Source organism: Meles meles, chromosome 8 (genome assembly GCF_922984935.1).
Source record: "Meles meles chromosome 8, mMelMel3.1 paternal haplotype, whole genome shotgun sequence".
Lineage (NCBI taxonomy): Eukaryota > Metazoa > Chordata > Mammalia > Carnivora > Mustelidae > Meles > Meles meles.
Window position 1 is genome coordinate 4765908 of NC_060073.1, and position 26629 is coordinate 4792536.

A 26629-nucleotide genomic window follows, 5' to 3' on the forward strand; every position below is an offset into this window, starting at 1 on the left:
GTCGGTTTGACATTCTCCCTCTCCTTCCGCTGCTCCCACTTGTGCTCTCCCTCTAAAACAAATCTTTAAAAAGGAAGAAATAAGGAAGGAAGGAACCCAGGCAGACATACATCCTGTCATCGTCCAGGACCAGGTGACATTTGTGTGCCTGAAGGATAGGGTCACATGGAGGGGCTGAGGATCCTCCAGGTGTCTCTGACCTTTTCAGGGACCCCATGTGACTAACGAGAACTCCAGACAGATACGGTGTATGAGTTGCCCCTTGCCCATTTGTGGATTGTGAGGGAAGAAGCTTCGGTTTCGGTAAGGTGTGTATTATCAGGGAGGAGGCAATTCGTGCCTAAAGTCATGCTCGTACTTTGACTACTTTCTCCTGCCCGCGTGCGCTGTCGAAAATGCCATCTCTTCTGAGTTTTCCTGTCTGATTCCCTTCATTTTCCTGCCTTTGCATTTGGCCTTTCAGCTCAGTGGTGGAATTTAGGGTGCTGCATTAAAGAGTACTGTGCAGGGGCACCGGCGGGGCTCATTCGGTTAAGCATCTGCCTTTGGCTTAGGTCATGATTCCAGGACCCTGGGATCGAGCCTCCTGTCCGGCTGCCTGCTCAGTGGGAAGTCTACTTCTCCCTCTCCCTATGCCCCTGCTAATGCTCTCTCTTGCTTGCGCTCTCTCAAATACATAAATAAAATCTTAAGAAAAACAACAACAACATTGTGGAAACCGTTCTGTGTGGAGATGGCCATCGCTGTTAAAGCATTAAATAAAAACTTTGAAAAGCCAAGAGAGAATGAGCAGAATGGAAATGAGTCTATAGGAGGAGGGCAAAGGGCAAGAGAGACGCATGTTAGCCGAGCTCCCGTCTCTGGACTTTACTCTAAAATGTTTCTCTTGACAGTTTTTGTCTTGCCTTGGGTGCCAGGACTGTGGGATCCTGGCGACAAGCGGGTAGGACGAAAAGAGAGGGTGGTGGGTTTTGTGTGTGAGAACCTCCTCTTACTGGCCTTGAAGTTGAAGGCAGGAAGGAAAAGTGGCAAAAAGATATGTGGGAAGGAAAAAAAAGAAGAACCTGGTCAGGACCAGAGGAAAGGACCCCTGGTAGCAGTGGTGGGGGGGAGACGCTCTGTGTCCAAATGGAGTAATAAGAAAGGGTGTGCGGAGCTGGGAACGCGGTGCGGCCCTGCAGAAGTTTCCTGAAACTGGGTGACTTTTCTCATTCCAAAGCCCTTAGTGACGTTTCTTTCTCCAGATCCTAAAATCAGAGGAGTCTTTTTGTGTGGGCTTGATTGCTCTTAGGATCTAGCAGTTTCCCTAGAAGTATTTGATGGTTAGGAGCAGATTTTAATCAAATGACGATCACCATGAATAAGACAGAGGTTTAATATTAAGAGGTTGGTTCAGATAAATCAATGAATGTTCGATCTGCAGTTAACTACTTAAGGCAGAGTGGTTATCAGGTTCCAAAAGAAATTAACAGCCCTATTGAGAAACCATGAAGTTCACCCTTCTAAATTCAGTTCAGTGATTTTTAGTCTTTTTTATAGGGTTCTACAATAATCACCGCCATCTTTTCAGAACATTTTCATCACCTCAGAAATAAACCCTTTACCATTAGCAGTCTCTCCCCGTGCTCCCCACAACTGGTAATCCAGCTGATATCTTCTGGACATTTCTTGTAGAAAGAATCACACAATACATGTGGACTTTGGTGACCACTTCCTTTAACTTAGTGTTTTCAAGGTTTATTTGTGTCGTAGCACATACGGTACTTTGTTCCTCTTTATGGTTGAGTAATATTCCATTCTGTGATACACCACAGTTGATGGACATTGGAGCTTTTCTGTGTTGTGGCTGTTACGGACGTTTGTGTAGAGTGTTTGTGAGGACATCGTCCAGTTCTCTCTGTCTCGGAGTGGAACTGGTGGGTCACGTGGTCACTTGATGTTTCTCCTTTTGAAGCTGTCACTGATCTTTTGAAGCCTCTGTCACAGAGAATCTCTGTGGACCCTGGCAAATTTCCTCCATTATGATTGAGGAGGTACTGGGCAAGGTTGTCACTGCTTTGACCCACTGTGGTCTTTATCAGCACCGTGATTTCCTTTGCTACCAATCATCTTGGTACATTGCCAGCTGATTTGTTTTTTTAAGATTTTATTTATTTATTTGACAGACAGAAATTACAAGTAGGTGGAGAGGCAGGCAGTGGGAGAGAGGAGGAAGCAGGCTCCCTGCTGAACAGAGAGCCTGATGCAGGGCTTGATTCCAGGACTCTGAGATCATGACCTGAGCCGAAGGCAGAGGCTTTAACCCACTGAGCCACCCAGGCGCCCCATCTTTAAAAAAACTTTTAAGGGGCGCCTGGGTGGCTCAGTGGGTTAAGCCTCTGCCTTCGGCTCGGGTCATGATCTCGGGGTCCTGGGATCGAGCCCCGAATCAGGCTCTCTGCTTGGCAGGGAGCCTGCTTCCCCCTCTCTGTATCTGCCTGCCTCTCCACGTACTTGTGATCTCTGTCTGTCAAATAAATAAATAAAATCTTTTTAAAAAACCTTTAAGATTTATTTATTTATTTGAGAGAAAGTGTGCAGAGTGAGAGAGAGCACAGCGGGGGTAGGAGGGGGCAGAGGGGAAAGGGAAAAGCAGGGTCCCTGAGCTGGCTCTCTCATTGAGCTCCCATGGGGCTCAATCCAAGGACCTTGGGATCATGACCTGAGCCAAAGGCAGATGCTTAACCAACTAAGCCACCCAGGTGCCCCAGATTCCTATCTTTAGATCAGAATTTTGGTACCTTCTATGATCCGTGTATTTGGGTTATGTGTTGAAGCATTAGAGTGTTTTTTGTGGTAGGTGTGTTTGTAATGGAATAGCTGACATATAAGAGGATTAATGATCCTGTATGTTCTGGAACATTCTGGTTCGTATTTGACCTTGTGGAACCTGTTGTCAGTTAGGCTTCTATTTGAGGAAGACCTTGCATGGTAAGAAGGCATAATTGATATGTCTTGCCATAAGGAACTTTGAAGAGGACGTAGCGTCAAATACCAGATTTTAGTGTCCTATGGAATGGTTTTTGTTTTGAAATGATTTTGTGGAGTTTCCCAAGGTCCTCTTTAATCATGTCGATCAATATGTTGCCTACTATGACACAGCATCTTTGGCCCATTTCTGGGCCAACTGAAATTTTAGATTATCTGCTATTTTACATTTTCCAGTTTGATCTTTTCTTCTCAGTGTTAGTGCAGTTAATTGTTTGGCTTTGTGAAGAGGGTGATAGATTGACGCTTTACCAGTTTTGGAGTTACACAGCATGGAGCCTCTGATGCATGTCGCCAAGAAGTCTTTTTTTTTTTTTTTACGATTTTATTTACTTATTTGACAGACAGATCACAAGTAGGCAGAGAGCCAGGCCGGGGGGTGGGGTGGGGGGTGCAGGCTCCCCACTGAGCAGAGAGCCCGATGCGGGGCTCCATCCCAGGACCCTGAGATCATGACCTGAGCTGAAGGCAGAGGCTTAACCCACCGAGCCACCCAGGCACCCCATCTTTTCTTTTTTTTAAAGATTTTATTTATTTGAGACAAAGAAGTGTGCATGAGCAGGGGGAGGGGCAGAGGGAGAAGCAGACTCTGCTGAGCAGGGAGACTGATGTGGGGTTGGATCCCAGGATCCCGGGATCATGACCTAAGCCGAAGCCAGCTGAGCCACCCAAGGTGCAGCCCCCAAGAAATCATTTGAATAAAGCTAACTCTCAACATGTTTTGTAATTTATTTTAATACATGCGTTTTTTTCTGTATTGATGTACCTAGAAATATTTCCAGTGCATCAGTTTTTTAACTTAAAATATTTCATGGCCTTTAGACTTAAAAAAATTTTTAGTTATCTCAACTAGCAATTTGATTTTTTTTTATTTATTAATTTTTAAAGATTTATTTTAGAGAGAGAGAATGTATATGCACAAATGGGAGAGGGAAAGCAGACTCCCTACTGAGCGGGGAGCCCAATGGGCTCAATCCCACATCCCCAAGACCACGGACCCAAGCTGAAACCAAGAGTCAGATGCTCAACTGACTGACCCACTGGGGTGCCCTGCAGTTTGGTATTTTGAAAAATTATATTTTGATCTATCAAGTTTTCATTGTTAAATAAGTGAGACAAGAATATGACATAGAGAGTGCCTGGACTGTTGAGTTGGTTAAAGGTCTGACTCTTGGTTTTAGCCCAGATCATGATCCCATGGTTGGGAGGTGAATCCCCACGTTGGGCTCCTCACTCAGTGAGGAGTCCGCTTGAGAGTCCCTCTTCCTCTGTCCCCCCACTTGCATTCTCTCTCTTAAATACGTAAGTCTTAAAAATAAGAAAAAAATATGAGAGGGGGGTTCTGATGTGCCGGTAGGCAAAGAGTGAGTGGTGTGGCTTGTTTGTAGGACACGTTGGCAATGGGTAGCAAGAATTTTAAAATGTTAGTGCCCTTTGACCCAGAAAAACTAACTGTAACTGGAGGGTCTCATCAGACTGTGCGTAAAGATTGACGTACAGGTGTACGTACTGTAGAGTTACGGATGGAAGTAAAAAGTCACGGAAGAGCCATAGTGGGCCATTGGCTCCGCCATGCTTCGTCTCTAAGATGAAATTGTGTGTGTGATTAAAAGTTGAGTATTTAAGGGCACCCGGGTGGCTCCGTGGGTTAAAGCCTCTGCCTTCAGCTCAGGTCATGATCCCAGGATCCTGGGATCGAGCCCCACATCGGGCTCTCTGCTCAGCAGGGAGCCTGCTTCCCCCTCTCCCTCTGCCTGCCTCTCTGCCTACTTGTGATCTCTGTCAAATAAATAAATAAATCTTTTTTAAAAATTGAGTTTTTAACGCCAAATCGATGGAAAATGCTTGTACTATAAATGGAAAAGGAAAAGGAAGTTATGGAGTAATTAATACACTCAATAAGATCCCGATTTTGATAACAAGAAAGAAGTAGGAAAAGAGGTGCTTAGGAAAATGACAACCAAAAAGCCCAGAATGCTAGGAGGGGCCCCTGGCTGGCTCGGTCGGTAGAACATGCAGCTCTTGATCTCCGGGTCAAGAGTTCAAGCCCCAGCTTGGGCGTGGAGCCTGCTTAAAAAAAAAAAAAAGAAACAAAACCACCCAGAATGAACAAAAGTGATTATGTTCAAATGACAGAATTTGGGTAACTTGTTTTTTATTTTTTATTTTGGGGGTCTTTAAGATCCATAATAACATGATTTTTTGGAACATGAATTCCGAGATCTGAAAGGCAAAACCATTTACTACACGTTACAAGCAGTCTACTTTCGTTGCTCCAGTAGAACTGATGAAACTTAGCTGAGTCCCTAACAGCACACCCAGGTCCCCTGAGTCCTTTGTGGCTCGTGGTGGATACGAACATGAAAGGGACAGAAGCAGCAGTGCACTCCTCCTCGGCTACTGTGTGGCTTCTTTCTCCCTGAAACGACTTGCTCCAGGGCGGAAACCCGGTAGCCCTAGTTCTTCAGCTTGGGGGTGCTTCTGTGCTGTGTTATTGGGTGTTTTTTCTTTGGACACGCAGAGAAACCGGAAGGATTATTTTGATATCTGATTCATGACTGGGGGGCAGCAAGCTCTTTGTGGTGCTCGTGGCTCCCCTGGCTGGGTGCTGGGTCCTGTGCCGGCGGCTGCCATGTGCTAAGTGGGAAATACACACGTTTGTTTCATCACATTTGCTCTTCTGCTTCCTGGAGTGTCTCGTGTCTCCTGCGTTCAACTAGGACATGTGTGTTTCTTACAAAGCTGTTGCGGCGCTTATTTGAAATCCTTGAGCGTTCCTGGGGTTTTACTTGGGAGAAGATCGCGACAGATTGTGGTCAGTGGGGCCTTGCAGTTTTGCTTCCCTGTCTGGGGCCTGTCTTCCCAACATATCTCATTCCCAGTGGTGTCGTTTGGCTCATTGGTAACTGGCGTTTTTCTAGGTGGTTTCTCACAGCTTGGGTCATGTGGGATAACGACCTTGTTTCATTTATCTTGTTTGTCACTAGGAAATAACCGGCAGTTTGCTTCCTCCCGCTTCGGCCTGTTGAGCAACAGGGGCTGCAGAAAATTCAAGAGATGAAGGGTTTCCAGGTTGTGAGCTGGTTTCTGGCGGAGCTGGCGGGCCTGCCTTCTCTAGGAGCACGGGATTAAACTTTGAATGGAGTTACACAACTTAGAACAGTAGCTCATCTGTTTGCTCTCGCGGCTGACCGAACCCTCAAGAGTGTGTGACAGGAAGGAAAACGAGGGCTTTTAACTGATGAGATGCCTGTCCTGTCGCCTGGTAGCTGGGAGCCCGTATGGCAGGGCGCGTCTGATAAGCCACGCACCAGAGATGTTGCCCTGAGTTGAGAAGAAAGGTCAAGGCTGCTCTCATCCTTTTCCCTCCACACTGTCCCTGTGCTTCAAGGCTCGCTTGGGGGAAAACCAGAGCCTGGGGTTCCCTGGTCTCTCTGTTCCTCCCTCGCTGGGGTAGATAGCTGATTTGCATTTTGGGAAAAGAGGTTGTTACTCTTGTGAAGATTCCCAGGTGCTCATGATTGCCTTTAAGTAAGCTGTTGATGAAGTTCTTAAATATGACTTTTGTTCACATCTGGGAAACACAGTCTTTGTAGAAGCACATTCAAGTTTTTCATTGGCTAAGAAAAATCGTTACATATGGAAAAAAGTCATTTTTCTTTTTTCTTTCATTTTTTAAAAAAGATTATTTATTTATTTATTTGGCAGGCAGAGATCACAGGTAGGCAGAGAGGCAGGTGGGGTCTTGGGAAGCAGGCTCCCCGCTGAGCAGAGAGCCCAATGCGGGGCTCGATCCCAGGACCCTGAGATCATGACCCGAGCCGAAGGCAGAGGCTTAACCAACCCACTGAGCCACCCAGGCGCCCCCATTTTTCTTTTTTAAAAAGTGCTTATTGAGGGGCGCCTGGGTGGCTCAGTGGTTTGGGCTGCTGCCTTCGGCTCAGGTCATGGTCTCAGGGTCCTGGGATCGAGTCCCGCATCGGGCTCTCTGCTTGGCGGGGAGCCTGCTTCCTCCTCTCTCTCTCTCTCTGCCTGCCTCTCTCCCTACTTGTGATCTCTATCTGTCAAGTGGATAAATAAAAATCTTAAAAAAAAAAAAAAAAGTGCTTATTGAGATATGGTTCACATACCATATAACTCATCCATTTAAATAAAGTGTGTGTATCTGGTGGGTTTAGTATATTCACAGGTATGGGCGGCTGTCATCTCACAATGAATTTTAGAAGATTTTTCTTACCTCAGAAGGGAACCCTGGTCCCCAGCCTTGTTGGGCCCAGTCTTGGGCACTCACTGACCTGCTTTCTGTCCATGTTATTTCCTTGTTCTGGACATTTCAATGACTGGGGTCGCAGAATATGTGACTGGGTTTCTTTCACGGAGCATAATGTTGTAGCACGTGTTAGGACTTCATTCCTTTTTAAAAATCATTGTAGTAAAATGTACATAGCCTGACATTTGCGATTTTTAACCATTTTTAAAGTATCGTCCAGTGGATTAAGGACGTTCACTCTGTTGTGCAACCCTCCCCACCATCTCAGGAACGCTTCCATCTTCCTGGTCTGAAACTGTCCTGGTGAAATACCAAGTCCCCCCACCCCCAACCAGCCCGCTTCCCCCCCTCCCCCCGGGAGCACTGTCCTTTGACATTCATGAGTTGAGACTGTGTTTTTAGTTTACTGGAACATGCTATATCCTTTGGGTGTGCAGCCCTGCTGACATCTTAATTTTAGCCGCGGAAGACCTGTTTCCTGGAATCTGAGCTCCAGAACCGTTAGATAAAGTCACGTGGGTTTGTTTTTTTTTTTAAGTTTATTTAAGTCATCTCTACACCCAACATGGGGCTTGAACTCATGACCCTGAAATCAAGAGCTGCATGTTCTGTCAGCTGAGGCAGCCAGGCACCCCAAATTCGTGTTGTTTTAAGCTGTGAAATTTGTGGTCCTGTGTTACAGCAGTCCCAGGAGGCCAAGAGCTCTGTTGTGAGCACATTCGTACACATTCATCCTGTTACTGTCTGGCTCCCACAGCACCTACTATATGCTTAGCCCGGCATGGCATTGTCCTGCCCTGTCTCGCGTCCTCATCTGTACATGGGCGTATCAGCATCCAGCCTGTTGGACTGTGAAGGGGGGACCTGAGCTAACACTGCAGTGTTGAACACTGCAGCCTAGGGAACTCATATTTATTTATCTATTTATTTAAAAGATTTTATTTATTTATTTGACAGAGACACAATGAGAGAAGGAACACAAGCAGGGTGAGTGGGAAAGGGAGAAGCAGGGGGCCTGATGCGGGGCTCTATCCCAGGATGTTGGGTTCGTGACCTGAGCAGAAGGCAGATGCTTAACGACTGAGCCACCCAGGTGCCCTTCAGAGAGCTCTTAAAATGACTAAAGAGGGGGCCCTTCGATGGCTCTGTCGAATATCAGTCTGATCCTCGATTTTGGCTCAGGTCACAATCTTAGGGTTGTGGGATGGAGCCCTGCATCGGGCCCCACACAGGTTCTCTCTCTCCCTCCTTCTCTCAAGAAAAAAAGAAAAAAAAGAAAGATTCCCTCTCCCTCTGCCCCTTCCACCCACTCAAGAAAAAGAAAATGGCTAAAGAAAGTGCAGCTCTTTTACAGAGGGGTGAATTTGAGGCCCAGAGAGGTTTAGTGATATGCCCAAGGTCACACAGCTAGTAAGTGGCAGTACTGGGATTTGAATCCCTAGCCTGAAGCCAGTGGTCTTTCTTGTAGCATAGTGCCTTCCCCCAGGACTGTCTCTTAGGGAACATACGGTCTAATTAATCAGGGAGCCACGCCTAGTCCACCATACCTAGTAAGACGGACAGAACAGGTGGGAGTTTGGAGAAAAGAGCCAACAGTGCCGCTGGTTATAGTCGTCTTCAGAAAAGCTTTATTTACTGCGCACCCACCACTTGGCGTTACTGGGCCTTGAGAATTGTATTGAGACCTTACCCCTGTCTTCAAGGAGTTAGCAAGGGAGAGGGCGAAAGCTTCTTGCAAACACTGGACTTTGAGCTTGGTCGTAAACTATAGGGAGTTTTTAGGTAGCCAAGAAGGGTAAGGAGGGGTTTGCAGATCGGGAGAGCTCCAGTAAGGGGATTGTGATAAGCTGTATCCGTTAGTACTAGATTGAGCTGCTTATAGCGAAAGCCCTAGAGTAACCGTGGCTTAAACATAGAAATTCATTTCCCTCTTGTGTGAAGGTGTCGGGAAGTAAACAGGCTGGACGGGGTGGCAGCTCCCTGGGCTGGATGAAGATGTGGGCTCCTTTCAGCTAACGCTCAGCCATTCCTAGGCTGTGGCTCATTCCCACAATCTAAGAAGCTAAAAGCTCTGGCCATCTGTGCCCATGCAGACACTGGCATGAAAGTGGAAACAGCACTAGACTTTTCAACACAGAGAATTTAATAGAGGGAATTGGGTGAACAGGCGTTAGAGGACCAAGGAAGCAGAAATGGGACCCCGTGGTGCAGAGAACTGCAGGAAGCAGCCCCTTCCCAGGGCTGGGGGACTAAGGGAAGGTGGGGGTTATCGGACCCTGGAGCTGGGCCCCCCGTCCCTGTGAGGAGGGCACCACGTGGCTGTTGCTGACATCTTGAGGACTTGAGGAGCACCCCGGGAGCTGGGGCCCACACTCTGATCTGGTATCCCGGAGAAGGGGGGTTCCCCCGTTGGTACGCCAGTGCTTGATCAAGAACAGCAAGCCAACCCGTCTCCTTCCTCTTGCCTTCCGGCCTCCCTCCAGGCCCCGCACTGGCAGACCCCCCAACTGGGAGCAGCTGGCAAAGGAGATTTGTAACGGGCGGGCCCCCCCCCCCCCCCGGCCCAGCATCCCCACGGGGAACAGCAGTGTAGATGTGGGGCTCAGAGACAAGAGCTTCGAACACTGTCCTCTCCTGGTTTCAGACAGCAGGATGGAGGACAGGGAGAAAGGGACAAAGCCCATGAGGACGTCTGCTGTTGACTTCCAAAAGTCATTTGTTTGTCAGCATCAGGTCACACGGGCACATCTGCCCGTCAAGGCAGCTGCGGGACAGTCTTCGTGCCAGGCGCGTTGCTGCCCGAATGAGACCTGCAAGGGGAGGAGAGCGTCTGCCGCAGAAGCAGACTTTTCAGAGCCGTTAGCTCATGTGACTATACCGGCATCAACAACCCTCCAGACGGGAATTTCTCTCTGCTCTCCTTTCTCCCCACACAGTCTCTAGGTCTGCATTTCGTAGCTCTCGGCGGTGCTTGGCCGTGTGTCCTCGTACTCCCTGTGGTTCTGTAGCTGATGCTGCGAGTTAGGTGCGTAGTTCAGTCTCCCCTCGGGGAGCACAGCTTGACGGGACGGCACTGGTTACGGTGGAGCTGGCGGCGCCTGTAACGGGGTGTCCTTCCGGAGAGCTGCGGTTCGCTCTCCCGGTCACCTTCTCTTTGGAGTGGCGCGGCTCTGGCGCTCTGACCCGCACCTCTGCAGGCAGGGGTGGACTCGATTCGCAGGAGCGTGCGGCCCCGACGCTGCCCGGATTTGGAACTCTGACGGCTGTGTCTGGTTTGTTTGCATCAGAGGGCTGTTTCTTGAGGCGGGGCCACAGTGCAGGCGAGGTGCTTTGTCCCTGGGGCTCCCGACTGTGCGGCTTCTCGTATTCCTTCATTCGGCTCCCATCCCTCCATTAACTGCCCTTGCTCTCGACCCACGCAGGTGCTTTGTCCCCAGAGCGGTTCTTCTGCTGTTTAAATGACCACTGTAACTTGTTTCCTGTCTCTTGTCAGAGTGGAAGGTTCAGGGCGCTGAGATCTCCGGTCATTTCCTCTGAGCGCCCCAAGAGCCGGTTAAGGTTGCAAGTTCTTTGAAAAGACCGTTGGTCGAAATCGGTTGCGATGTTTTTAAGAACATGGAACTATATACGCTTCAAGTGGACGGGCCTCAGGGAGGTGGGCTAAGTACTGCCCCAAGATTTTAGCCCGGTCGTTATGGGAATAGAGTGGAGGCCTGGGATCAGCAGAGCAGGAGCCTGCAGGAACACATCTGGGATGCCCCACCCCCAGTGTGGTGCGAGGCCCCCTTCCTCCTGCTCGTTCTCTAGAGGCGCTCGGCTGCAGTCCACACGGAGCTCCCCTCCGGCATCAAGCTAAGAACAGATAGGGAATTTGCTGTTTGTCATGTGACTCTGAGGTTGAGCCAAACTCGGGGAGCTCATCGCGTGTCCTGCAGGTATCCCGAGAGCGGATCGGGTCTTCGATGGGAGCAGTGGCCATGGGGCCCTGATGTCTCATCTGTGGTCGTCTGAGAAGGGCGGGTGAGCTGCCCTTCAAACTCCTGATGCGGACTGTCCTTTTCCTTCCCACAGAGGTGGCCTCAGTAACATGCTGTTCCAGTGCTCCTTTCCTGACTCCGTGGCCACCATTGGTGACGAGCCTCGGAAAGTGCTCCTGCGGCTCTACGGGGCGATTTTAAAGATGGTGAGTTCGTAGGCTGCGTGGGGACGGGAGGGACCTGGGAACAATTTTCATCCTCTCTCCTGAATTACCTGGGTAGAGATGTTAAATACTTTAGTGGTGTTAGAGAAGGTATTTTTACATATTGCTTTTATTTTAATTGGGCTGCACAGCTGGGCTTTTTGCTTATATCTGTTATGTTCTGAATTCCTGTTTTTGCTTATAATTTATTAGTAAGCCAGTACAAGTATTCTCCAGCTTTATATCCAAAGAAAAGTATGATGTTGGCAAAATCTTTAGTAGTGGTTATGATGCTTGGATTTTCCACACTTTGAAATTTTTAGCTCAGACCTAAGTTGTAAAATTCTAATGTAGAAAAGGTATTGTTTTTAATAACATGATCATAAAGGTTTTTACAGGGCACAGGAGAAACCCGTGGGCAAAGTATGATCTCAGTGGAGCTGAATTTACTACCTCCCTTCCTTTTTTTTTTCTTTGACAGACAGATCACAGGTAGGCAGAGAGGCAGGAAGAGAGAGAGAGGAGGAAACAGGCTCGCTGCTGAGCAGAGAGCCCGATGCGGGGCTCGATCCCAGGACCCTGGGATCATGACCTGAGCCAAAGGCAGAGGCTTAACCCATTGAGCCACCCAGGCGCCCCGTCCCTTCCTTTGAGATTTCTTTAAAACATTGAATTTGTTAGACTCATAATCTTTCTAAAAATTGATATTACTTAATTGAATCTAACTTTCAGTTAAAGTGCCCTATTTATTGAATTGTCTTAACCAATTGTAGGAGATCCCAAATGTCTGGATTTTTTTTTTTTTCGATTTATACCATGAATTTACCATTTTACTGACCACACATACAGATGTTCATTATATCTCTATGGTAGAATTTTAATGTCCATTTAGATCTTCTTCGGAAGGGCACATTTTGATCTTCATGAGATGGAGAGTAGTTTTCCTACTTAATGTTGTAAGAGACCAGTCTCGGCTCAACCTGAAGGCCAGATTATGCCCATGTCTACAACAGCTCGACTTTAGTGTTCAGAAATATCAAACCTGCAGCTGGCCTCTGTGTCATAATGTGACTGAGCCTTTTCATTGAATAGTTTTCCTTGGCCTTGTCAGGCTGTGCAGTGCTCAGGATCTGAGCGTTGGAAGCCACGCGCCCTTCACCCAGGAAACCTGAGGCCGCTTTGTGATGAGGAGCACACCGCTGACCCTTACCCCTGACCGTTCGGTAGATGGTACACAAGCGACTGTTGGGTTTTTCACTCAATCAGGTTGCACTTCCAAAAGCATGGTTTTTGAAGAACCCAGTTAATGCCCTTTTGGTACTTTCAGTGAAATCAGTCTTGAGCCATTTTATCTTTGCCGTCCTCTAACCATTAGTCCCCTTTCTTTTCATTTGTGTGCTTTCTTGTGGGCAGCACTTTTAAAATACTTGAATAACGAGCATCCGGAATTGGCATGTGATACAGACTATTGTTTAAATCTGATTTTTGAGGCTTTCATTTGTACTTATAACTTGAACTGGGGGTGTTTTAAATGTGCACTATGGTCCCCTCCAGGTGCAGGCTAAGCTCGGCGGCCGGCCCTGCTCTGGACCTGTGCTGTTTGGGATGCTGGTCGCCAACCACGGGGGGCTAGCGAACGTTTGAAATACGGCGAGCGTGACCAAAGATGGGAATTTTGAATTTTAATTACTCTTAATTAGCTTCAACTGCAATGCTCGTGTGTAACGGACGGCTGCTGCATCGGACAGCACAGCTCTAGAATGTGCTGTGTTACTGGATGGGTCACTTAGCAAAGCCATCGACAGCACGGCCTGGCCCTGAGCCGTTAACGCTTCCCTAGTAAAGACTCACTATCAGTATAGTCTGTCCTTTTTGAAAAATTTTAGCTGTCCACCATTACTGCCTTAATAATACACACAATGGAAATGTCTGGAAATAGAGTTAATTTTAGCATTTCCATGTCTCTATTCTTAGGTAACTCAGAAATAAACAGAATAAAGACACTTCAAGTGCAATTGATTCTTGACAAACTAATAGACGAGTATGTTTTACATATAGTTCTAATTTGTAGGGGGCACTCTACATTTAGCTTCTTAATTATGTTTTTATTAGGCAAATCTCAGTTGCCATTCCCGAAGGTGCCTCCTCCGTGCAGGGCGGGAGCTATGCCGGGAGTCGAGCAGCTCGCTAACTGGACAGTCCGCGGGTGCCCCCAGGCTCGCCCTGCTATGCTGGGAGATGAGCAGCTCCTCGCTAACTGGACAGTCCACGGGTGACCCCAGGCTCGCCCTGCTATGCTGGGAGATGAGCAGCTCCTCGCTAACTGGACAGTCCGCGGGTGACCCCAGGCTTGCGGTTAAATTCCCAGACGGCAGTCTCAGTTTTGCTGGAAAAAAGCTGCTCCTTCGCTTTAGAGGAGGGAATCTGTTTTCAGTATAAATACTTGATGGGTCGAGTCCTTAGTTCAAGGACACTTTTTCTGTGCAGTTCCAGCTGAGTAAAAATATGAAGCCTACAGCCTCAGTTGGAAATGTTTTGAAGCGGTTTTTGGCTGAGGTTTTTGTCCTTCAGGGTTCGGCGGGGACACTGGTTGCCAGGTGGAATTTTAGACCTGAATGGCCATTGTAAACTGTGGGTCATTTGAATACCTTGACCCGAGGAGAGGAACCAGGCTCTGGGGGACTCTGAGAAATGGCGGTGGGAGAGGCAGACCCTGAGCCCGTGAGGCGAGCCAGGTGACCGCTGGCAGCAGGTGCCAGGCAGAGACAGGCTCTCCCAGCGCCTAGCCAGGGATCTCGCCGCAGACGTCAGTGCCTTTTCAGATGTTTCCAACTCCAGTTTAAAGGATCTGTAATTTTTGTTGCTGGGGTCTGAGTTCACTCATATTGCCGACCAGCTCTTCGGAACGAATCTAGCCTCCGCTGGAGGGACAGACAGACAGAGTCTGCCATGAGGCCTCTGTTCCCACCACAACAAAAAATTGTCCCCAGATTTGATGGTGATTTGTTGGGATTTGCATTCATTAAGAGAGTTGGCTGAGCAAATCTAGAGCCCACCCGAATAATCCCGTTACTTCCAGAAATGAAGGGATTAACGACGGAAACGGAATGCAACTCAAATGCCGTGCTTTCCCTGTCTGCGCGCTCCCTGTGGGGAAAGCACCCCGGTCCCGATGCAGGTGTGTGCACTGCCGGGATAGACTGGGGTCCCCGAGAGCAGCTGTAGGAATGCAGCGTAGCGTGGTTTTAGGGGGCGTTAGCTCCTTCCCTAACAGTGTTAACTGACAGCTGCAGGTAGGGTAGAGCTGTGTGTTTGCTCAGACAGTCTTGCTGTCTTGCCTAATGACACGCTAGAGCAGTTACGTCCCTTCCTTCCCTTTCTCCTTCAACACTTCTGAGTTTTTTGCTCTGAGAATCAAATCTGAAGGTTAACTGTTTCTTTGATTTATGTTTCTAGTCCTTTCCGAGTGAGTTTATTGAAGCTGATTAGATGCTGCTCTGCTTTTTCCTTTTTCTTCACCGCGGTGTCGTGACGTGGCCGAGACTGTGGCTCCTCAGTGCTGGTCACCGTGGGCTGAGGGGCAGAAAGCCGACAGTTTCTGTCGCCAGACTTTGTTCTCTCCCAGCCCGTTTCTGTAACGCACACACTATAAACATCAAAACATCCGTCTGATCCTAAAGCAGCGCCTGCCAAGACAGTTCAGGGTCCGTTCACACGGCCTAGCTCTCATTTTAATGAGGAGGGTCAGTTTCGAAGTCGCACAAATGTCGGACCCAGAATTCCCCTGCAGGATCACCCTGAGGAAAGTAGGATAGTGTAGTAGAAGTTGAGGAGTCCTGGTTCAGCCTTTGCCCGTGGAAAGAGACGTAATTGCTAGAAGCGAGCTTGAAACGATAATGCAAGCTGTAAACGTAACTTGGTTTTTTTCCTTTCTGATGCTGGGAAGGCACATGAGCTCCGCAGCGTCCAGTAGCAGCCTTTTCAAAGCAGCAAGTTTGGCTGATTACAAATAACCCGTTTGCTTATTTACCATGAACTGTGGAAGACACAAATGTCAGTAGGTATTGTTCATTCAGTGTAACCTGTGCCAGTTGGCGGAAGTCTCAGAGGACTGCTTTGTCCCTTCCTCTGTCCGAACAGTGACTCTGTGTTGAGCTGGTTCCTTCTGTGCATGAATGGAGAGATTTGGCCTCACCGTTTGAACGGTCTCACGGGCATGAATGTCTATAATCTACTCAAAGATCTCTTGAGTGTCGTCTGGGAAAACGTTTTTGTGTGTTCTTTGAGCAATAGAAGGCTAATATTAGTGCTTATTGAGTACTAACCATAATAAAACTAAAGGCATCAAGGCACAACGCAGATATGTATTCGTGACTCAAAAGAGTGCAATCAGTCTGGGACATGGTCTTTTTTAAATCCAGAAAACAGAATGTCATCTTCCCTGTTTTCCCTTAATCCCCATTGAAATAGAAATTAACTACCACCCCCCCCAAACATGGAAACAGACAATATGGGAAGAGCCCGTAGGTAGTTCATACTGGAGGATCGGAGACGGAGAAACGGACTGCTCAGGGGCATTGCAGAGAGCGCCGGACGCGGACTCCCTGGCGAAGAGCCCTGCTCTGTCCCAGGAGACCTGGGAGAGCACACGTCCTCATCCCTCATCGTTACTAGGATCATCATGAGTTTCAGTTGTTTTGTTTACTCTGTGTTTAAAAAAAAAAAAAAATCCCCTTGGACTTTGAGTGTGGCGTAACTTTGTCCATTCCTAAGGTAGTCCAGCTTCCCTCCCAGAAGTGACACATCGTTCTGGTGTTGCTGTTCCCATTTGGTCTAACCTAGTATTTCTTCAGTTAATACTCGAGACAGAGTGGCCCAGTCGCTGTCGGCGGCCCTTCCATACCTGCTTTGGTGCCTTCTTCTGATAACTAAGTCAATCGCAGACTACCGTGTCTAATTTTGACATATGCCGAGTGTCTTTGTCTTGCTGGTCTTAAATGTTTGGGATTTATAGCATGAAGCTGATACAGATTTCTGGCCCCTGGAGCGACGGTGTGACTGCAGCCCACCCGTCTGGGGAAGGAATGTCCTTGTGTTGGGTGGCGTGAAGGGCACGTGGGGGTAACGTACCACTTTAGCTGTCTTGCATGTGTTCTCTGCCGCAGGCTGTCCATGCGATCGTGCCTGGAGCACTCTGGTTTCCAGGTGACAGACACGATTCACGGTATAGTATGAGCCCTCTGAAGCTGCAGCATTCTCTACAGCTTTCTTTTCTTTCTTTCAGTTCTTGGTTTCAAAAAATGCTTTGGATAAAAAGACAATTGCAATGCTTTTGTTAAGGAGCACCAGCTACAGTCTGTGCTGTGTCCCCAGAGTACAGCCATGAACATTTCAGAATGTTGTGGAACGATGTAACGAACATGCCACTTTTTGGTTGGGGGGTTTCCTCCCCCCCGCCCCCCTTTTTTCGGTCCAGGGCAAATCCAATCCCTTTCTTCTGTTTCCTCAGTAGAAAATGATTTGGTAACTTTAGAAATTTACGGGCCTCAAAATTCATTTGGGGTATTTCGCTCCTTCCTCCTTCATACTACTTTGAGCTTCAAGGAAGCGCCACACTGTGTTGGTATTTTGGTCAGAGTTAGAAACAGACTCTCTTCTTTGTGTTCAGCGGTCGGTATCCTCCCCGTAGCCGGTAGCTTTACGAGGGTCAGCGGTGCTGGTTCGGCGGGGAGGCGCACAGGCCAGGGCAGCCAGGCCACTCTTCCTGGAAACGTGTTGCTTGCAGGTCTCCCCGTGGGTTGCTTCTGACTAATGTGTCCGAAGCCTTGGGGGTCTTGGGGCCCCGGGTTACCCTGGATCAGACATACATTTTGAGAAGGTCCTGGAAAGGAGCCTTTCTTCTGGTTCCTATCTTTCTAAAGCCTCATAGAACTTCTAGTCTCCCGTTGATGAACCAAGTCATTGCATTTTGCCAATTTCAGAGGATCAAATTGTTTTAGAATGTTCCTCGACGTCATTGAAGATGCTCTAGAGCAGACCATTAAATGTTAAAAATCATTGGTCTGCTTAAGTTCTCATAAGTCATAGGTGCTCATTAGAGAATCATGTAAGCTATACTTTTATTTTCTTATTTTTTTACTTTTTAAAAAAGATTTTATTTATTTATTTGAAGAGAGAGACACAGCGAGAGCGGGAACACAAGTAGGGGGAGCAGGAGAGGGAGAAGCAGGCTCCCCGCCAAGCAGGGAGCCCGATGTGGGGCTTGATCTCAGGACCTTGGGATCATGACCTGAGCCGAAGGCAGATGCTTAACGACTGAGCCAACCAGGCGCCCTACTTTATTATTTTTTTTAAAGATTTTATTTTGAAGTAATGTTTGTGCCCACCGTGGAGCTCGAATTCGCGACCCCAAGGTCGCACATCTCCCCTAAGGGGCACGTTTCCCCAACCGCCCGCTCAGTGCCCCCGCTGTGCTTTAAATCGGTACAGTGTGATGTGTAAAATATTTTCTCAGAACATGCTGTGGGAGACCATAGAAGCAATAAATACAGAATGTTTTCACAGGAGCAGGGAGAAGGAAGGTTAGGGTCCCCGGGAACATTGAGAGGAGACGTACGGCAGGAGGTTATGGAAGGAGCTGCGTGACTGCTGTGTGTTCTTTGGAGCCAGGGTTCTCGTGCTGGTCCTGCCCCAGCTCACCTGAGGCACAAGGCCCTGCCAGGAGCAGGGAGGGCGGCAGCGGCTGTCCCTGTGTCGACCCCGAGAGAGTCGAGTGTGGGCAGACCTTCGGGTGGAGCCCCTGAGCCATGGGCGGCGTGGTGAAGAGCCCGTGCCGCTCCGGGACCAGACGGGCATGGCAGTGACGAAGCGATCCGAATTGGGCAGCACCTCCTGTTTTGGGGGTAAACACGGACAGTCTGGGTGTTGCTTGGGACTCAGCTCACAAGGATAATCCCGGATTTTCCTAGAGCAGATTGTTAGGTGCCCTGGAAGTTGAGTCTAGCTAACACTGGATTGTTCTTTCTTCATCTCTCACTAATGGGTGCCAGAGGGTCTTATTTGAAAGGCCACAGCCAACTTGCTCTTTTGCTCAGAACCTTTAAAAGAGCCAGGTGAGGGGCGCCTGGCTGGTTCAGTCGGTAGAGCTCTCGACTCTTGATCTCAGAGCCATGAGTTAAAGCCCTGCGATGGGCATGGAGTCCCCTTAAAATAGCGAAGTAAAAAAGGCTGCTGTGTGGGTGCTCTGTGCGGTTCTTCGTGCTTCCGTTCCTGGGGGCAAGGAAGGGCTGGTGGGAAGAGAGGCCCTCCATGTTTCCACCCAGCGCTCTTGTTTGTATCTTTTTATTTCTGTGGCAGCCATTGCGTTCAGCACAGTGACTGCTCCTTCCTTGTAACAGCGTCTGTAACTGACGATAGTTCGATTTCTTTTTTTTTTTTTTTAAAGATTTTATTTATTTATTTGACAGACAGAGATCACCAGTAGTGAGAGAGGAGGAAGCAGGCTCCCTGCTGAGCAGAGAGCCCGATGTGGGGCTCGATCCCAGGACCCTGGGATCATGACCTGAGCTGAAGGCAGAGGCTTTAACCCACTGAGCCACCCAGGCGCCCTGATAGTTCAATTTCTTAAATAGCATTTCCAATGTAGTGTACTGCTGATGACATGTCACTGTAGCCGACTGGACGCTTTTCCCAGCCTGTCCCTCCAGCGGCTAGCTCTTGGTGCGGTGCGCTTTTAAAGGTACTTTGGAGACAGATGTTTCCGCGTTACAAACGACATCTAAGTAGCTGGGTGCCACTTCATGCTGTTTTCTCTGTGCCGCTTTCCCGGGTGGATTTGTATGCGCGGCCAACGTACCCAGACTCTAGGGAAAGCGAGGTGTGCTTTGTTTCCGCGCACAAACGTGGCTTTATTAAAGTCGTTCAGTCGTCAAACTAGCTCCTTCATCATTAGAGGAATCTGTCAGTAAGAACTGGCCAGATGATAAGAGTTTTTTCTGCCCAGTAGTTTAGGCAGATTTAAATAAATAAATCTGTTATATTTTGGAGTATTGAGTAACTTTAACTAGAACATTTTTGAATCCTAAAATTACATGAGACAAAATTCAGTCAAATGGTATTTCCTCATCTTAGCCCCTAAAGTTGTCTTACTATTTCCTGATTTTCATTTTTTTTTTTGGAGCATGAAATAAAACATTTAACAAACTAATAATCTAGAATATGAAAAGTACTTTTTTCCATAGTCTTTATTTTATTTTAAGATTATATTTATTTGACAGATAGTGAGAGAGGAAATACAAGCAGGGGGAGTGGGAGAGGGAGAAACAGGCTTCCTGCTGAGCAGGGAGCCTGATGCAGGGCTCTATCCTAAAACCCTGGGGTCATGACCTGAGCCGGAGGCAGACGCTTAATGACTGAGCAACCCTTTTTTTTAAAAAAAAAAAAAAAACACAACTTTTTTTTTTTTTTAAGATTTCATTTATTTTATTAGAGAGTGAGCGAGAGAGAACACAAGTAGAGGAAGTGGCAGAAACAGAGGGAGAGGCAGGCTTCTCATGGAGCTGAGAGCCCAACGTGGAACTCGATCCCAGGACCCCAGGATCCTGACCCGAGCTGAAGTCAGGTGCTTAACCCACTGAGCCACCCAGGCGCCCTGTCTGTGTTTATTATGTTTATTTATTTATTTATTTTAAAAGATTTTATTTATTTATTTGACAGCGAGAGAGAGAGAGATCACAAGCAGGCAGAGAGAAAGAGAGAGGGAAGCAGGCTTCCCGCCGAGCAGAGAGCAGAGAGCCCAATGTGGGACTCGATCCCAAGACCCTGAGATCATGACCTGAGCCGAAGACAGCGGCTTAACCCACTGAGCCACCCAGGCGCCCTGTCTGTGTTTATTTTTTAAAAAGACTTTTTATTATGGGGAATTTCAGATGCAGACAAAAGGGGAGCAGGAGAGTAATGAGCCCCAAGTACCCCACGATCCACCTTTCCCACTGACCAGCCTTCATCCTCGCTCTTGTTCATTCTCCGGGGTTCTGAAGCACATTCCAGACACCACATTAGCATTTCCATCTCTGTCTATAGAAGAGGATTTAAGAAAAAAAACGACCATAATAATGTTTACAGCAAGAGATTTTATTTATTTATTTACTTGAAAGATTTTATTTATTTGACAGAGATCACAAGTAGGCAGAGAGGCAGGCAGAAAGAGGAGGAAGCAGGCTCCCTGCTGAGCAGAGAGCCCGATGCGGGGCTCGATCCCAGGACCCTGGGATCATGACCCGAGCTGAAGGCAGAGGCTTTAACCCACTGAGCCACCCAGGCGCCCCCTACATCAAAAGATTTTAGTAATTATTTGATATTAACTAGTATTCAAATTCCTAATGTAAAACATTTTAGTTTTATTTTATATATGACAGCTAGTTTTTATTAACATGAAAAGCTGGCAAAAAATTTAGAGTCCTGTTACATATTTATACCATATATTTTAATATCTGCTTCAGGTAAACTTCTGCCTCTGAAGGAAAATCCTACAGATTCCAAGATACACGTTACTTCCCATCTTCCTGCACAAAAAAGTTCTCTGACCTCTTTTTTGGCAGCGTGAGTCTGTCTGTCATTGGCTTGTCAGGATGAGGCCTCTTCTCTCACACTCCATGAATGTCTGATTGGTTTGAGATTTCCCGGCTTAACTCTTCCTGTTTGCAGGATTGAGGGAGGCTGAACATTCTGTACTGAGGAAACAGAACAGAGGGTTGGCCGTGGCAGAAGTCCATCTTGCCTTCATGGTGGTGCTCTTATGGCACGTACTGCCTTCAGGTGGGGGCGGGATGGAGTGGGCAGCGGTGGGGAAATTCTTAACAGAATTTATTGCCGCTGGTGTGAGTATTAAAAAGGAATGGCCTTGGGAGCTCAGGCAATTTGTAACTTTGGATGAGGTGACTTGCTGTTGAGAGCACCATTGGACGAGGGAAAGGGACTTCTGTTGACTGAATAACCCATTAACTGTATCTCCCTAAGAAGATACAGTTCGAATATAACAGCATAGGAATAACCATAGTCATTTAGAATTTGGCACAGGTCAAATCCCGTTACAACAAATTTCAGTAGAATATCCAAATTCCGTGTATCATATCATAGAACTTTTTTTGGTCTTAACTTTCCTTAGGGAGGACAAGCACAGGGTTTAATGTTTTGGGGGCATTTTGGCTCCATTCAGCATCCACATGAACACCGCAGCCAGTTTCCCCATGACTGGGACCATGGATGCGAGTTCGCTGGAAGCCGGCTGGCCCCATGGCGGAGGCTGTGCCTGGAGCTTCACAGCATGGTCGGTCCTTTAGTTCAGCCGGCAAAAAGCCTAGGGGGCAGCAGGATTGCTTGGTGCTTTGGGGGAAGATGGGGAAGTCTGAGCCTGAGGTAGCAGCGTGGCCATAGCAGCGGTTCGGAGTCAGGAGAGGAGCGAAGCTGTCTCGGAACCCAGTTACCACTCCCCCTGAGAGGTCACCACGTCACACCGCCAAGCCGTCAGCAAACATCTGCAAGTATTTTGGAGGATTTTCATTTTTGTAGCTTTCACTGTAACGGGATTTAACCTGTAACATCGTTTCATCAGAGAAACGCAGATCACAGGAGTGAAAGTATATATCCCCCCATTTGTAGTTTCTGTATTTTTGTACAAAATGATCTCCACAGGATGTTAAAGATGTTACTGAATATGTGTTAAGTGCAAGTCTTTTGCAGAGAGCGTCACGAACACGGACGTTTGTTTGCCTCTGTGCTGAGGAAGCTGTAGCACAGGCACAGTTGTGCAGAGCGCGCACCAGAGCGTCTGCGGAGTGTGTCCGTGCAGCAGGGACGGGAGCGCGGCTCTAGCGCGCTGGGCTCTTCGGTGCTAGCATAGCTGGTGTTGCCTAACGTGGCATTTTTTTCCCCCCCCGTCCACACTTTCCACCCTCGGTACAGGTATTTTTGATAAAGCTGTGGCATGGAAAGGTATGTTTTTCACGGGATGTTTGAGGATCTTTTTACCTTAACGTTTTTTAAAAGTTCCCTTTATGGGCTTCCTTCTGTGTCTGGCTTAGGCCGGCTCAGTTTAATTATCACAGATACCATTTTGAGAGGCAATATTTGAGTGTTAAATTTTGACACGATGCTTAAGTTTCTGACTTGCTTTTCTCCCTCTCCTTATACAAGATCGTGTGAAGATTTCTAACGCACAAGCACTCGGGCTGGGGGGTGGCTTTTAAAAGACACGATCTGTGACGTGGAGACAGAGCGCGGCCAGAGAGCTGCTGACGGTCACTAAGGGTCCAGTCGTTACTGCTAGATCCCTGGTTTCCAGTAATTGGCCATTTCAGTGAGGAAAGTGCTATAAAAATGTCCCTTAAAATATCAACATACGAAGTAAGTGTAGGACTTGGTTAAATTCGCATGACCCTCTCTTTGGTGGAGGCAGAATTCAGATGGAGCCAGCGACAGCCCGAGCGAGCAGGGCGAGGCCGTGGAAGCAGCAAGTTGGCAGGCTCGTCGCACGGGTTCTGTGCCAAGGCTCCTGCCTGCACTGGGCTTTCTTCTCTGTCCCCGTTCTGTGCTGACCATGGCGACCTGCCGCGGGTGTGTGTACACTCCCTGTTCTTGCAGGAAGGAAGCTTCCTCAGGACAGTGTTGACTTGAAGGAACCACCTAGCTAAATTGGGGAGACCATGTGGCCCTTTATCTTGGGGAGGCCTGATTGGAAGAGCGCCCCCTATTGACTTCCCTCTCCTCGGACAGTGAAATCGTGAAAAGGTACACGGCTGTTTGGGGTCAACAGCACATTCCTTTTCTTGTAAAGAAACGAAGCAATTCCTCGGGTGTTAGTCCTAGTGCTGGACAGTGGTGGTACCTTTTAGCCTGCCGCTGGTGACATCCGTGGGTGGAGAAGCATTCGTTAAAGACCTGTGATGTTCTGTAAAGCCTGACTGTTCTGGTGGTTGCAAAGCTAGTGTCTGTCTGGTGCTCCCCATCTTACCAGAAGTGTTTGCTTTTTCTCATTCGTAGAGGTCCTGTAATAAAGAGGGATCCGACCAAGCTCAGAAAGAAAATGAATTTCAAGTAAGTAATTAAGTGCATTCTGCCTCTGTCTGAGGTGCACGCGGTGTCTGTGGTGCGCGTCCGCTCACTGCCCGCCCGGGGACCGGGCTGTCTCTCAGAGGCTGGGCTCCAGCCGTGGTGGGGGGTGCCCATGTGAGAGCGAGTGCGGCCCGGCTCTTGTAGTTCCTGCTCAGTCTTGGCAGCGGACATTTGGTGTCCTCACGGCAGTCGGAACACCACATGGGGTGCCAAGGGAAGGTGGTTTGGGGAGACGCTTGAGCGTGACGGGACGCGGAGGCAGGCTGGCCGGGCGCTGGGCCTCTGACCCCCTTCTTCCATCCCACGCGACACTGAAGCAGGCCGTGCCCGGGGTGACCAGGAGTGCCTTTCCCCGCGCGCGCGCGGTGCCCTAGTCAGCGGGGCCTCTTCCCAATCAAAATGACTCCCCTCTGAATGCTGACGTTCAGAAGAGCTTGAGGTCGAGAGCACAGATGTGTCAGCCTGGTCCCTCTTCGAGGCTCAGATGTGGGGCGTCTAGAGCAGTGATGTCCTCATGCCTCACCTTCGAGCGCACTGGCCCAGCGCGTGCAGGTTTGTATGGACGTACACACCGCCCACAACACAGACAGAAGTACGCTGGTTTCACTCACTGTAGACTGTTACTGAAACTGTCAAGAAATGGGAATTAACAAGAGGTGAGATCGGGAAAGAATAAAAGTACTGATGTGTCCCCCCTCATGTGTCAGTGGGTGGTTCCAGGGACACCCTACCCCGGAGACAACCCCCCCCACCCCCCCCCCACCCGTCTAGCTGATCCAGAACATGTGCTCTGGGTAACGCTGACAAGCGCCACCAGGCGGGAAGTGCTGGACATGGAGTTTTCCGCCAGCCCGAGTCCTTGGGGTATAGGCCTGTGTGTGTCCTGATGGTCGACCAGTCTGGGCCACGGGCGGCCTCGATGCCAGACCCATGGCATGTTCTCAGTTCTAGTTAACGTGGCTTCTTTGTGGCACCTAGCAGCACCCTGCCCGGTCCAATATGTTTTCTTTTCCCTCCTCGGCTCCTTTCTGGGTCTGATCTCCTGTTGTCTGACGTGCCCCACAGCGTGGCCCGAGGCCCCCTTCCCGTGCTGCCCCTCAGCGCCATCCGCTGCCCACTTTCCCTGGGGCATCTCGCCAGGTCCAAGGCTGAACACCTGGTCTCCACCCCACACCCTCCGAGGAACCTCAGTTTCTCCTTTCTCTGCCGACAGACAGCCAGGAGGCCCCTCGGACCCCCTTCTCTCCCTCACCCCATGTCTCAACCATGGGTCTGTTGTTTTCCTGTGGACTCTGCCCTGGGTCCTGGGCTCATCTCCTTCCGTGCCACCCACCTCCCTAGTCCAGGCCGCCGCCGTCTCCTCTGGGGGCTCCGGGGGGCTCTCCTCCTGCCTCCCCTCCTGCTCCAGCTGCTGCTCTGATTGGGCCAGCCGCTGGCCTGACATCCCTCAGCGCTCCCTGTGCCCCAGGCCAGCTTCCCTGTGGTCTGCCCCTGCCAAGCTTTCCATTCTCTTCCGTGTCCATCCCCATTCTTGCTCTCCAGCCACGTTGTCCTAAACTGGGGGGTTTTCTTCGCAGATGCTGTTCCTCCCAGTTGGAATGCTCCCAGCTTCAGCCATTTCCCAGCCCCCTTCTGTTTGTAGTGAGGACCTCGCCCAAGGGTTGCTTCCCCACGGAGCCCCCGTGCTCCCGAGACGAGGTGCGTGTCTGTCTCGTGCCCTTGCCGAGAGCACCGTCTCCCTGGCCTCTGCACTTCCTCTGGCTATGAGTTTGCAGCAGGATGTGATTCATGTCTGCCTCCTGTTCTCGCGAGGGTCTAGGCTCAGGGCAGGACCTCGCCAACTCTTGCTGCCTCGCCGCGGCTCTCAGGCCTGCTATCCAGTGGCGCGCAGATAGAATTGTCGAATGATGGCTGTAGCCAGAGCCCGCGCACAACTCTGGAACCTTCTGCCCCTTGCTTGCTCGTGCACACATTCCTGGTCCCTTCCTCTCCTCAGTCCAAGCTGTTCTGTGAGCCCGTTTGGATGGCTGGCCTTTGTCTGCAGTCTTTGTCCTCTCCCTTCGGAACGTTTCCTGCGCTCACTGGCCTCGCTACAGCCTTGCTGTCCCAGAGACCCCTCCCCTGCAGCTCCCTGCGGGGAGGTGCTTTCCCATCATGTCCTGGTACTAGGGTGAGGGGTTCCTTCTTGCTTTCTCCTTGTTCCTGCTTTCAGACCATTTCCCTTCTGTTGAACACCCTCACCCTCCTGAGAGCCGCCATGGTTTGGTGCAGAGTTCCGTGTCTGCTTGGTCTTTGGCCCCGGCCACCTCGCCCTCTCGGGGCCGATACCCAAGCCCCTGGACATCATTAGAGGGAAACTCCATGATCAGGAGGACCACCAGCCTCTCTGGGAGGCTTGCCCTTCTGACCTGGCCCCTCCCTGCCCCGGCTGCTGTGTTCTCAGCCCTCATCTTCCCACTTCCAGCCCAGGCTGTCTGCGTCTGTACTGGCCCTTCCCACGGGCCGGTCCTTCCCTCGTGCTCCCGACTCCAGCCACGGGCATGTGGCTGCTGTCCCTTCCAGGGGGCAGAGCTTGCTGCCCTCACCCCGTGTCTGCTCCCTCTCTCTAGCAGGATTTCTTTTTTTCTCGGAAAAAAAGTGACTGTTTGGGACTCACCCCACTGAACAGAATTAGGAATTGGTTTTGTTATATTGCTTGATTTCAGTCTTTTTTGTACACATTTTATTTATTTTTAACTTTTTATTTCAAATTAATTGTAGACATACAGGAAGTTGGCAGAACTAGTACAGAGAGCTCCCCTCTGCCCCTTCCCCGGCTTCCCTGGGGTGAACACCTCACACAGCCCTGGAGACCAGCACCTGCGGGATAATAGCCACTGAGCTGCAGGCCTTACCTGAATTTCCCGGGTTTCTCCACGGATGCTTTCTCTGTCCCGTTCCAGCATGCAGCCTGGACCCCACACTGCCTTTGCGGGTTCTTCCCTCATCTGTCCCGTCTGCCCCTGTGTTACTCGCAGTCCCGAGGCTTGCTAAGCACACGG

The 26629-nt window shown here is 49.2% G+C and overlaps 1 protein-coding gene across 4 annotated transcripts in view; it reads left to right on the plus strand.

Annotated features, from left to right (window-relative positions):
* CHKA (choline kinase alpha) overlaps positions 1 to 26629 on the plus strand; it is a 62428-nt gene that overhangs the window by 14009 nt on the left and 21790 nt on the right. For 2 of the 4 annotated variants that reach the window (XR_006819930.1, XM_046014719.1), the window contains exons 2-3: positions 11369 to 11480; positions 23517 to 23570. Coding sequence is in view for 2 of the 4 variants with exons in the window: in XM_046014719.1 (XP_045870675.1) it covers positions 11369 to 11480; positions 23517 to 23570 (166 nt within the window). In the remaining 2 variants the exon portion in view is untranslated. The remainder of the gene's footprint in view (positions 1 to 11368; positions 11481 to 23516; positions 23571 to 26629) is intronic. The other 2 variants (XR_006819931.1, XM_046014720.1) reach the window with 1 other exon arrangement.